The following is an 11,790-nucleotide window of genomic DNA, read 5'->3' as shown; positions in this document are numbered from 1 at the left end:
TTGCTATGTTGTCCAGGCTGGTCTTGAACTCCTGGGCTCAAGCAGGCCTCCCACCTTGTCTCCCAAAATGCTGGGATTACAGGCATGAGCCACCGTGAGTGACATAATTCATATTTTTGATGATGACCCTGTTTAGGAAGTTACAAATAGCTTCCTGTACAAAAGTAGGGACATTTGTGTTACATTTTGATGAGTTCTATAACTAGAGAAAGTTGGTGCAATCATAAAATTATTTGGTAGATGGAAAATAATTCACTGTTTTAATTTTCTGTTATTAAGTTTAAGCATCTTTTCATTTCTTCTCTGAATTGTGCATTATTCCTGTAGAACTTTTTTCCTTATTGATTTGTAAGAGCTCTTTACATATTAAGGATAATAGCCTTTTCTCTATTATATTTGTTACACAGACTCTACTCCCCCCAGCCCCAGCTTGTGCTTTGGTTGGTGGAAGGATTTCCCCCTGCCCCATATAGGAAGTTTCTGGGTTTTTTAAAATTTATTTTTTATTAAAAAAATTTTTTTTGAGTTGCCCCCAACAGGTCTCACTCTGTTGCCCAGGCTGAAGAGCAATGGCACAATCATGACTCACTGCAGCCTTGATCTCCTGGGCTCAGGTGATCCTCCTGCCTCAGCCTCCTGAGTAGCTGGGACCACAGATGCGTGCCGTCACGCCGAGCTAATTTAAAAAAATTTTTTTATGGTGATGAGGTCTCACCATGTTGCCCGGGCTGGTCTTGAACTCCTGGGCTCAAGTGATTCACCTTCTTCTGCCTCCCAAAGTTCTAGGATTATAGATATGAGCTACCGCACCTGGTCTCTGTTTATTATAATCAGATGTATTAGTCTTTTCCTTAGGCCTCTGGATTGAGTAGTAGCATGCTTAGAAAAAACCTCCACTAAACAGAAGAGGCCATTTGCTAGGTGTTCCAGGTAACCAAGGCTTTACTGGATTTAGAATCTGTGCCTATTCGAATTGGTTCTGTGAAATAAGATGGTGGAGTCATTTCCGATTTTTCTTTTTTCTATTTTTTAATTTTTTTTGAGTTGGAGTATCACCCAGACTGGAGTGCAGTGGCCGCTCCTGGCCGCCGCAGCCTCGACCTGCTGGGCTCCAGCGATCCTTCCACCTTAACCTTCCAAGTAGCTGGAACTATGGGCACGCGCTACCACGCCTAGCTAATTTTTTGATTTATTGTAGAGATGAGGTCTCGCCAAGTTGCCCAGGCGAGTCTCAAACCCGCGGGCTCAGGCAATCCACTCACCTCAGCCTCCCAAAGCGTGGGATTACAGGCTGAGCCACCGAGCCCGGCTCGATTTTTCTTTTTTAAAGACAGCTCCCTTTCTCCCTGGGAGTAAGATGATGAACTAGAAAATCCTCCAAATCCCCTCCCTCCCTCCAGGCAGATAGGTTCTAGATGGCATTTTAAAGACCTTGTTTGCTGACAATTAAAGAAAAAAAAAAAAACAAGTTTGGGGAGAACTGCAAAACTGGTCAAACTGGTTAATTTTGGGCAGGGCTGCATTCTGTAGGAAAGGTAAGGCCGGATAACCTGGTAGAAGTGTGCTATGCTCTGTTCAGAGCGGGCGCACACTTGAATTTAAACTATTAGAAAGACCACCATATGCTTGGGAATTAAAATTATCTTCTGGTTTTCCTGTCAGAGTTTTCCTGTTTTCCTTGAGTTCACACAAACCGATGGAGACAGTCTAGAAAGAAAGGTGAGGGTGCCATGGAACTAGTCTTGGCTCTGAGTTCGTGACATTCATGTGACCCTGAGCTTTGCTGGGCTTGGTGTCCTTGGATTGCACCAAAGGCAAACATAAGCCCAGGGCTTCCAGTGGACGATGCTGCAACAGGCTTCGGCCAACTGAACCTGGAGCATTTCCTGTTTGCACAGCATCTCTGGACTTAGGAGTGAAGGGCCTCAGCCTGCAGCAGTTAAGTCACTTGGCCAAACTCACACCAGAGCCAAGATTCAAACCCAGTACCAGCGGCCTCTAGGTCACTCACTGTGCCGCTGCTGCATCAACCACAGGCAACCCACTCTCGGATGCTTCCCAGTCAGCTTCATGTGCACGATTATGGGTACACAGAGGGGCCTTTCCTGCCGGTGGTTTGTCTTGGTGTGGTGTGGAAGTAGATTCTGAGTCACGTTCCCAGCCCCTGCCTCAACTCTCCTCTCTGTGGGGTTTGTCTCCCAGCCTCAGAAATGCACTTGGGGCACCACGTTCTTCCCTGCAGTTGAGCAGAAGCTCTGGCTCTGTGTGGTGGCCACACACACAATGACAGCTGCTTTTGGGCCCAGCTCCTGCTGACCACAGCAGCCTTGTGACCCTCATAGCGCACTGTCAGGAGAATGCAGAACAAAAAGCCTTTCTCCCTACCACCAGGGCAGGGCCGCTCAGAACTGCACAAGAGTCATTTTCAGGGACCCTGGATAACATTTTTCTGCATCTCTAAACTGCATGTTGAATGATTTGAGTCATTGAGAAAAGCTAATAAACCACCCATGGTTGATGACTTTCTGCCACCAAGCCCTCATTCTGTGTCATCTCCATTGGAAGACTTTGGTTGAAAATCAGCCTGTAGCAGTCAGCAATCATGGCTGGCACTCTGAGCACTCACTCTGCGTGCACGACACCTCTCCTCCTCACAGCAACCCTGCAGAGGACTCCCATTTTATAAGCAGGGAAACTGAGACTCTGGTCCCTTAACATAGCCTCTGCCATCTGGGTTGAAAGGGTGCGTAAAACCAGTGTCGGGAGGATCTGAACTACAAGAGCACACATAGACAAAGAGCCTGGTGGGGAAACTCACCAGTAGATTCTGCATTTCCCACAGTCCATTCACTCATTCATTCCACAGATGTCACCCAAGGACCTACTGGCGTCAGGCACTGGCTGGGTGCTGGGGCCGCAGCAGGGAACCAAGACAAGCAGGTCCCTGCTTCCTCAGAGCTCAAGTCTGGCGAGCAGGATGGTTGGTAAACAATGTGCTACACACGCAACTATCAGTGCCGTAACAGTGACATGGTCTTGGGGGAAAAGGTAGAAAAAGAAATAGGACTTTTATAAGCAGAAAAAACCTGACGTTGTTTTTTCCAGTATTTTCTGTGAAGAAATTTAAACAGCAAAGTGAAAGGAATTTTATAGCAAATACCCATATACCCACCATCTAAATTCCACCAGTAATGTACCAGTAGTATTTTACTGTACTCATCCACTCCTCTATCCAGTAATCCAGTGTAAACCTTTGGATATGATGCTTTTCTTTTTTTTTTGAGAAGGAGGTCTTGCCATGTTGCCCAGGCTGGTCTCAAGCTCCCCCCACCCCCAGCCTCCTGAGTAGCTGGGACTATAGGCACATGCCATCGTGCCCAGCTCATTATACATTTTTGAAGGATAAGGATGACAAGTGTTGGCTGGAGCTGAGGAGCAGCCAATCTCTGGATGGGTTTTGCCAGTCCCCATGCAGCCCATCCATGACGACTGCCTGGCTCCCGTGAGAGTCGGAATTGGTGACCCCTGCCTGCACCATCAGGAGGGCAATGTCACTAGCAGAGGAAAGAAAGTCTTGGCTATCTTATGTGATTATTTAAGTTGAGAATGTGCTGTCCTTTCAGGGAGCCAGTGGTAGAGACACCAGGAGAGAGCACCTTCTAGGGCTAGCAGGCTGTGTGACCTCCCCAGGCTGGCCTCCACAGGCCAGTGGTACAGACATCAGGCAAGGTTCAAGGGTGAGGGGCGGTCGCTCCATGAGTGCCCTTGGTGGGCCTGTCTGGGAGGCCACCACACCCAGGGTTAGGTCACCTGTGTCCCTGGCCCAGCACCTCTGAGCTGCTTCTGTGATGGCCACCCTCGGGAGGCTCCAGTCCAGCGCCTGGGGGCAGATTTGCCATCACAGACATTGGAGGAGGTGTAGGCTCTGAGCGGAGATGGCCTGTGGCTCAGTGTGGGGACTGGCACCCAGAGCCCGCAGCAGGGTACAGCAGTGGCCCAGGCCCCAGGAGCAACTTGGGTGGGAGAGTGGAGGGTGGTGGGATGTAGGTCAGGTCAAAGTCCTCCTGCTCAGCGGAGGTTCTGGGGGACCTGGTGGCTTCTACTCATGGTGGCCTCTGCTGGACCACAGAGTTTGACCCTGGTGATGATATGAAGTCATAACAATGACTAATGTCCATTTGTTGAGTGTTACCACACTGTGCACTCTGCTAAGTGTGTTCAGTGCATTACACTTTATTTTTGATTCTTACGACAACTCTGTGAAATAAGTACTATGATTGCTGCATTTGCCAGGCGAGGAAACTGAAGCACACAGAGTCAAGGAGGCTTCCTCACTGGGGTGTGGCCAGGCAAAGATTTACAGCCTGTCTGTCTGAGTCCCTACTCCACCTTCTTTCCGTTGGGTTAGGGGATGTTTCATTTACAGTGGCAAAAGCTGGCTCTCCCACATACCTCTTTTCTTTCACAGCTGCAATTACAGGTTCCAGACGGCCAGCCAGGTGTGCTGAATCACCTTGGGTGGAATTTGGCCTGCAGAAGTTCCTCCCCCAACTTCCCACCCCCAGCGGTTAGCTGGCACTCACACCAAGGTTCCCGCATAACCTCCTGGGCACTGACATGTCCATCCTGTGGGGTTTGGCACCCACCTCTGGCTGGCTCTGGGCTTTGTGTCCCCTGGCCTCTGTATTGGGGCCAGTGAGCCCACTTTCCTCGACAGTGAGGACAGTGAGGTGTCAGGGAAACATGGCTGTCTGTCTTCAGGATTGAGGGGGTAGTCCATGGTGAGCCTGCTTAGCAAAGAACCTGCCTGCTGCCTCTGCACCCAGCCCTTGGTAAGGAGCTCTGGCTGGCATGGTGTCCTGGTCCCTATGACAACAGCCTGCCACAGGGGTGACAGAGGAGGAGAAGGAGGAGAGGCAGGCAGCAGACTGCTCACACTTTACATGGAGCCCTGGAGTCCCAGGCATCACTCTGCAATTTCTAGGTCTACATTTCAGCAATTTGAAGGTGTCACCTATTGCACAGTGCTCATGACCCACAAAGAAAGGAAAAACGCCTCCATCTAAGAACATCCTGCAGGGTGCAGTGGCCCACACCTTTAGTCCTAGCTACTCAGGAGGCCGAGGAGGGAGTATCACTGGAGGCCAGGAATTTGAGACCAGCCTGAGCAACAAAGCAAGACGCCACCTGTACAAAAAATATAGCCAGGCTGGTGGCATGTACCCATAGTCCTAGCTATTTGACTGGGACTGAGGTGGGAGGATCACGTGAGCCCAGGAATTCAAGGATGCAGTGAGCTATGATTGCACCACTACACTCCAGCCTGGGTGACAGAGTGAGACCCTGTCTCTGAAAGAAAAAAAAGCAAAACACAACAACAAAAACATTCTGACTTCAGGGATGGACAAATGGTGTGTCTTGGGCTCGGGCTGTTTCAAGGCATCCCTGTCACACCTCTGTGACTGGCTCTGTCACTCTATTTGCTAAATGGGAAGTGGGAAGCTCAGACAAGCCCACACTGCCTCTGTTGACACCTACAAACAACTCTGCCCTCCCTCAGCCACACCATATGACCTCCCCTCACGCCCCCAGCCTTCCATGGCCGTGGGGGTCCTGAAAATCCCCTTGCTGGGAATCTAAACCTCTCTTCTCATTTTGTCCCCAGATTGCCTTGGGTCCCCTGTGTTTACCCCCATCAAGGCCGACATCAGCGGCAACATCACGGTACGTACCTGCCGGCAGCCGCAGCCCCAGTCCCCACCTAAGGAACCTCCATCTGCCTGGACTGCAATCCCCCAGCCCATGGAAGGAGAAGGAGGCTTGGGGATTGAGGTTGTCATCCCTTGTCTGCAGTCATGCTGTCTAGTCAGCAGCCCAGCCAGACTGGGATGGAAGTCTAACAGATTTCTTCCTCCACCCCACAAAATAGGCAGTGAACTCCAGAGTTCATGGGTGATATCAGGTCAACTTTCCCCTTCCCCAGCCCTGGGAGTTCCTGGTGCCGTCCCTCAGCCATAGACCCCACACCACATGAGGATCCATGTCAGGCCCAGTCAGGGCTCGGGACACATGGGATGTCACTTCTCCATCCCAGCAGCCTTGAGGCTGGCTCTGTTGCTCACCCCTCTCTACAGATAAGGAAGCTGAGGCTCAGAAGTGTTGAAGGACCCACTTAAGGTCATACAGCAAGTAAGTGGCAGAGCTGAGCCTGCCTGGCTTCAACTCAGAGGCCTTTGTTCCTGGACATCTTTGAATTCCAAGAGCCTATTTCTGTTTGTCCACAGAAGCAAAATTTCAGATACGTGATGTCTGAGGCAGTGTCAATAGTGGTTAGGGAATATGGATCCTGGAGCTGACCTGGGCTGGAGCCCAGTCCCATCTGTGTCAGCTGTGAGGCCTTGGGCAAGTCACTGCTCCCTTTGAGCCTCAGCGTCCTCATCTGTCAAATGGGTTGCCATGAGGATCCTGTAAGACAGGGCCTGTAAAGTCTCAGCCCTTGGGAGGGGCTCAAGAAATGTGAACAGTTGTGGTATTACTGCTTTGGCAAGTCTTGTCCATGAAGGTAGCTTTTCCAAGGGGAAAACCCTGTGTGCTCCATTTCAGAAAATCAAAGCTGTATATGACACCAACCCTGCCAAGTTCCGGACCCTGCAGAACATCCTGGAGGTGGAGAAGGAAATGTATGGAATAGAGTGGCCCAAAGTGGGGGCAACACTGGCGCTGATGTGGCTGAAAAGGTGATGGCCTCAGGTGGCAGGGCCTGGGGTCCCTGCATGCAGGAGAGGGAAAGCAAACCCTGCCCCTGCCCTGCTCTCCCCGCCGGTGTCTGCTCTGGCTGGGAGGGAAGGTTGCTTCGAGCTTGCAGCAGGATGCTAACTCAGGGCTGAGAAAACGCCTCCCACCACTGAGGCTTGCCTGTGGTGACACTTCTTTGTTCTAGTCCCACCAGAGCATAGCCAGGGAACACATACTCCACCCTGGGCATTGTGCTAAGCTCTTTATATGCCTGATCGAACTTCATGTGCTATGAGTTCCATGTGTTAGCTACCATACCTCACGAAGGAGGCCACACTCACGTGCCCAGGCCATCCAAAGTAGATTTGCATATTATGACATTTTCTTCGTAGAAAGATAGCATCTTGAGGAGGTCTGTCTCATTGCACAGATGTACTCTATGGGCTGCAGGTGGGACACCCTGATTTGAGCCCATGCAGACTCCTCAGTCCTCAGCCCAGCACTGCTGTCCCTTTGAGGACCCCCACCCCGACCTGACCCCACCACAGGGAGGGGGCAGAGCAGCTCATCCTGAACCCCAGTGGGACAGTGAGGGGCAGCGAAGCAAGGAGCCCGGCTGGGAGTGAGACAAGTTGGGCTCATGTCCTGGCCTGTGACTGAGCCTTTTGGGGGAGCTTAGTGCCTTCCTCTGTGAAATGGGCTGGTTTTGCCAAGCTCAGCCTCCATGGGCTGAGGAGAGCAAGAGACGAGGCAGTGCACTAAAGGGTGACCCTGTCAGATTTGCAATCTGGGCTACCTGCTGTACCCCACACTCTCCTCCTGGCTGTCAAAGCATTGCCCTGCCACTTGAGGATGTGCTGCAGTGGCCATGGAGGCTACAGACTGGGCTCAGGGCAGTGGGGGCCATGGCCTGATCTCAACTGGAGGAGCAGTGTCACAGATGTAGAAAGATCCTGAGGGCTGCAGGATAGAGGCAGCAAGCCTGGTGGGCGTGGGGGTGGTCTCATTGGCATCCAGCATGTCCATGGTCTGTGGCATTACAGGCCCTTTGAGGGCCAGCGCTGTGGCTTCGTCCTCCAAGCACTGATGGCCGCCTGCCATGTGCCAGCCTGTGAGAAGTCACATGACCACAGAAAGGGGCAGTGTGGACCCAGACCCCATCTTCCTGGATCTTACAGCCAGAGGGACCATCACCCTGGGTCAGCACTAGGGCCAGGGAGAGAAGGTACTCGGGGGATGCTGAGTGGAGCCAAGGGACCGTGTCACTTGGAAGGGAAGGGAAGGATCATTCTGGATCACCACTTTCTTTTGTGTGTGCATGCTCCTGGCTCCTGAATTCAGAGCCTCTCGGGTCTGCCATGATGGGCGTGCTGGCTTGTCACAAGGCAGGCGCATGCAGCGTCCTAAAGAGCCATATCCTCTCTGGGCCGCAGAGGCCTCCGCTTCATCCAGGTCTTCCTTCAGAGCATCTGTGACGGGGAACGGGACGAGAACCACCCCAACCTTATCCGCGTCAATGCCACCAAGGCCTACGAGATGGCCCTCAAGAAGTACCACGGCTGGATCGTGCAGAAGATCTTCCAGGTGAGCCAGCCACAGGCCCCAAAGGACTCCCAGCCGGCGGGCCCCACCACCCGCTCTGCACTGCTCGGCCATGACCTCCTAGAGTCTGCTTCTGCCCCCTGGTGCTCAGGAAGGACTCCCCTGTCTATCTGGGGATGAGGCTGGTCTACTCTGGGGTCCCTCTTATGGCCAGCCCTGTTTGTGACCATGGTGGGCGTGGTAGGTGTTACTGCAGATACTCCGAGGTATGTGTTTTTGTTTTGAGACAGAGTCTCACTCTATCACCCCAGGATGGACTGAAGTGGCACAATCATAGCCCAGACACCTGGGCTCAAGCGATCCTCCTACCCTAGCCTCCTGAGCAGCTGGGACTACAGGCATATACCTCCATACCTGGCCAATTTTTGAATGTTTTGTGGAGACAGAGTCTTGCTCTGTAGTCCAGGCTGATTTAGAACTCCTGACCTCCAGCACTTCCCTCACCTCGGTTTCTCAAAGCATTCTGGGACACAGGTGTGAGAAACCAGGGCAAAACCTCTTGAGGCCTCTTGAGGTGGCCTAGCCTAATTGGCTCTTCTGCTTCGGCCTGGGTTTTCACATGGAGCAGGGAGGGGAAGAAGTGTCCCTGCCCCTTGGGCATCTGCCAAGAGGACACTGGCCCTCAGGGTTCTTGGTGGCTTGTGTTGGGGTGACATCGGCCAGGCTCCTGAAGTGGGAGACTTTGGCACCAGCCTGGGCAGCTGAGAGCCCACTTGGGAGCCACCAGAAGGCCCTCGGGTGGCATTCCCTGCTGCTGCCAGCCATCCTGCCCCTGGCTGCCGCATCACCTCCCCCCGTGTGGCCTCGCCCAGCTGTGTGGCTGCCCTTTCTGCTCATCCTTGGGGCCATGAGACCCAGGCTGTGATGGGCCAGTGTCTTTCCCATGAGGCACAACTGCAGGCAGGCTGGGCGGGAGTCAGGCTGGTCCAGGCAGGAAGAGCTGGTCATGGGGCAGAACACACAGCTGTCTCCGAGTGATCCACACCAGCAGGGCTGAGGCAGGGGCCGTCCTGGGTGGGCACCTCAAGAGCCCTCCACCCCCACTGTGTGTTCCCCCAGGAAGCTTCACGACTACCACCTCAACAGTAGCGGCGTGTCCCATGTCCCTGGCCCGGGGCAGCCACCCATGAGTTGTGCTTTTCACAGACACACCATGAGGGGGGCCCCTTCTCACCCCATTTCACAGACAAGGCAGTGGCACTCAAATAAGTTGAATATCTCGCTCAAGGTCACATACCTCAAAAATGGGGGCTGTGATTCTGCCTTCCTTGGCCTCAGTATCCCTGTCTCTCAGATGAGCGTCAGATAGGCCCTACCTTGAAAGGGGGCGTTGTGTAGACTACAGTTGACCTGCGTAGGGTGCCTGGCATATGACTGCGCTTAGCAGATGGGAGCTACTGTGACTCTTCCCCCCCCGCCATATCTGGGACTTTTATTATCCTGACAGGCCCCTAACCTACACTCCTTATCCAGGGTGCCTTTTTCTTCTGGCTCTGAGGTTCTGTGAATTTCTGATCCTCCACGTTTTTTGAAGTATCAGAGCAGCCTTGAAATCTAGGCGAGTGTCGTCCCCGCAAGGACAAAAGAGAGACCACAGCCCAGATTAGCTGCCATCTCCCCAGTTCAGAAAGGGAGTTTTCAAAAGCAGCAGCTCACCTTTTCCAGAGGAGGGAACCCAGAGAGTAGAGGCTGAGCACCTACTGTACACCTGGTGCATGCTGAGCACTTTGCACAACCTCCCTCATCCTTGTCAAAGCAGCCAGATTGGGTGAGTCCCATTATCATCCCCATTTTGCAGGTGAGGAAACAAGCTCAGAGAGGCTAAATCACTTGCTCAAGGCTCACAGCTAGTCAGTGGCACAAGCTGGAATTGGCACCCAGCTCTGTTCCCAAAGCTGACGTCTTTCCTGCTGTCCCTCATGGGGGTAGAAGGGAAAACACATCTTCCTTTTCTTCTCCTTTCCCTTCCAATGCCACACATTGCACAGACCCCTGTCCAGCATGGACCTGGGCAAGTCCCCTCCCAGAGCCTTGATGTGTAGGCCTGGGTCTCACTGCTAATGCTGTGCCCTGCTCCCCTTTGCCATCTAAAGGCAGCACTGTACGCAGCCCCCTATAAGTCCGACTTCCTGAAGGCTCTCTCCAAGGGGCAGAACGTGACGGAGGAGGAGTGCCTGGAGAAGATCCGTCTCTTCCTGGTCAACTACACAGCCACCATCGATGTCATCTATGAGATGTACACCAAGATGAATGCTGAGCTCAACTACAAGGTGTAGGTGCCCATGGCAGCGCCAGCACCTGATGACCGCGGGCAGAAACAGGCAAACCCGAGTCACTGTGAATCCTGCCAGGGGCAGCCCCCAGCGCTGCCCAGGATCCTGCCAGGGTCTTCAGGAAACAGCCCTGGCTTTTTAAAAGTCTTTTTTGGGGGGTCTATTCTAATGGAGCAATAAATAAGCTCACTTCCAAATCTCCTTTGAACTTCACAACAGACTTTAGACCTTCATTTCAGTGTGATAAGAATTGATTAACATTGCTACTAAATCAGGTCCTAGGGTTTTGGGGGTTTTGTTTTCTCGCCAGTGAGGAGCACGGCTCTGGGGACATGGTGACAGCCACCTCACTTTGCAATAAGCATGTGTCCTGTGAGGAACTGAGGAATGACGTGAGGGTATTTTAAGGACCATGAAGCACTGATCGGAAATACGCAGGGCCCCTCTTGTGGGATCATTCAGATGTGAGCCGGTGTTCATTCCGTGGGGTCTGCACAGCCCAGCTGCACAGCACTGTCATTACCAGCCCTGCTCTCATCTCTTGCCAGACCATGTTTTTAGAGCTGAGACCAACCAGCAAGCCTTTGATGACCAAGGGGCGTTGCTCTTCAAGCTACGGGGCACAGTTGACCACAGAGGACTGTATTTGCAGACTTCTGCAGAACCATTTTCTTCAAGGACAGCTTTTCCAACCTAAGAAATTACCTACTGTGTGTGTTCTTTGGAGGGGGAGAGAGAACCCTCCAGCAGCTGAGACCCAAGAAAACGCCTTGATGCCTTAACTGTCCTTCCTGGAGCTACAAAGAGCCGTATTTTTTAAAAGTGTTTGGGGGCAACCCCAAAGGGTAGATGTTAAAAAAAAAAAACCCAATGAGGAACAATTGGTGATTTTTATGCAGAAACTAAATAATCCTTTACAAATAAATCTCTATTTTGGAATCATGTCTGTGTACTGTTTGGGTTCTTGATTCTTTTTATTTATTTATATTTTTCCTGCAGCAGAGGTTACAGCTGGGGACTCTTATACCAAATCCTGCCAAGGGCCTGGTTTCTGGCCTCCACAATTTTAAAACATAGAATGGGAATTTCACATAAAAATCTTTGGTTCCTAGCTTTTGAAAAATCAGGCTGCCTGGCAGGAGCAGAGAGATAACTGCCCCCTTGGCTAAGCAGGGCAAGG

The 11,790-nt window shown here is 52.1% G+C and overlaps 1 protein-coding gene across 1 annotated transcript; it reads left to right on the top strand.

The window, feature by feature from the left end:
* The first annotated feature begins 3,935 nt into the window (after positions 1-3,935).
* Positions 3,936-11,553, top strand: LOC103265623 (glycolipid transfer protein). Its single transcript, XM_021715131.1, has 5 exons — positions 3,936-4,047; positions 5,666-5,724; positions 6,604-6,737; positions 8,169-8,319; positions 10,431-11,553. Exons 1-5 carry the CDS (start codon positions 3,936-3,938, stop codon positions 10,611-10,613), a joined length of 639 nt encoding a protein of 212 aa, XP_021570806.1. The 3' UTR covers positions 10,614-11,553.
* Positions 11,554-11,790: the final 237 nt, after the last annotated feature.

The sequence above is a fragment of the Carlito syrichta genome, unplaced genomic scaffold (genome assembly GCF_000164805.1).
Source record: "Carlito syrichta isolate Samal-C Ts95f unplaced genomic scaffold, Tarsius_syrichta-2.0.1 Scaffold306704, whole genome shotgun sequence".
NCBI classification, from domain to species: domain Eukaryota; kingdom Metazoa; phylum Chordata; class Mammalia; order Primates; family Tarsiidae; genus Carlito; species Carlito syrichta.
The sequence above is the reverse complement of the archived record's forward strand: the minus strand, read 5'-3'. Positions and strand labels throughout refer to the sequence as shown.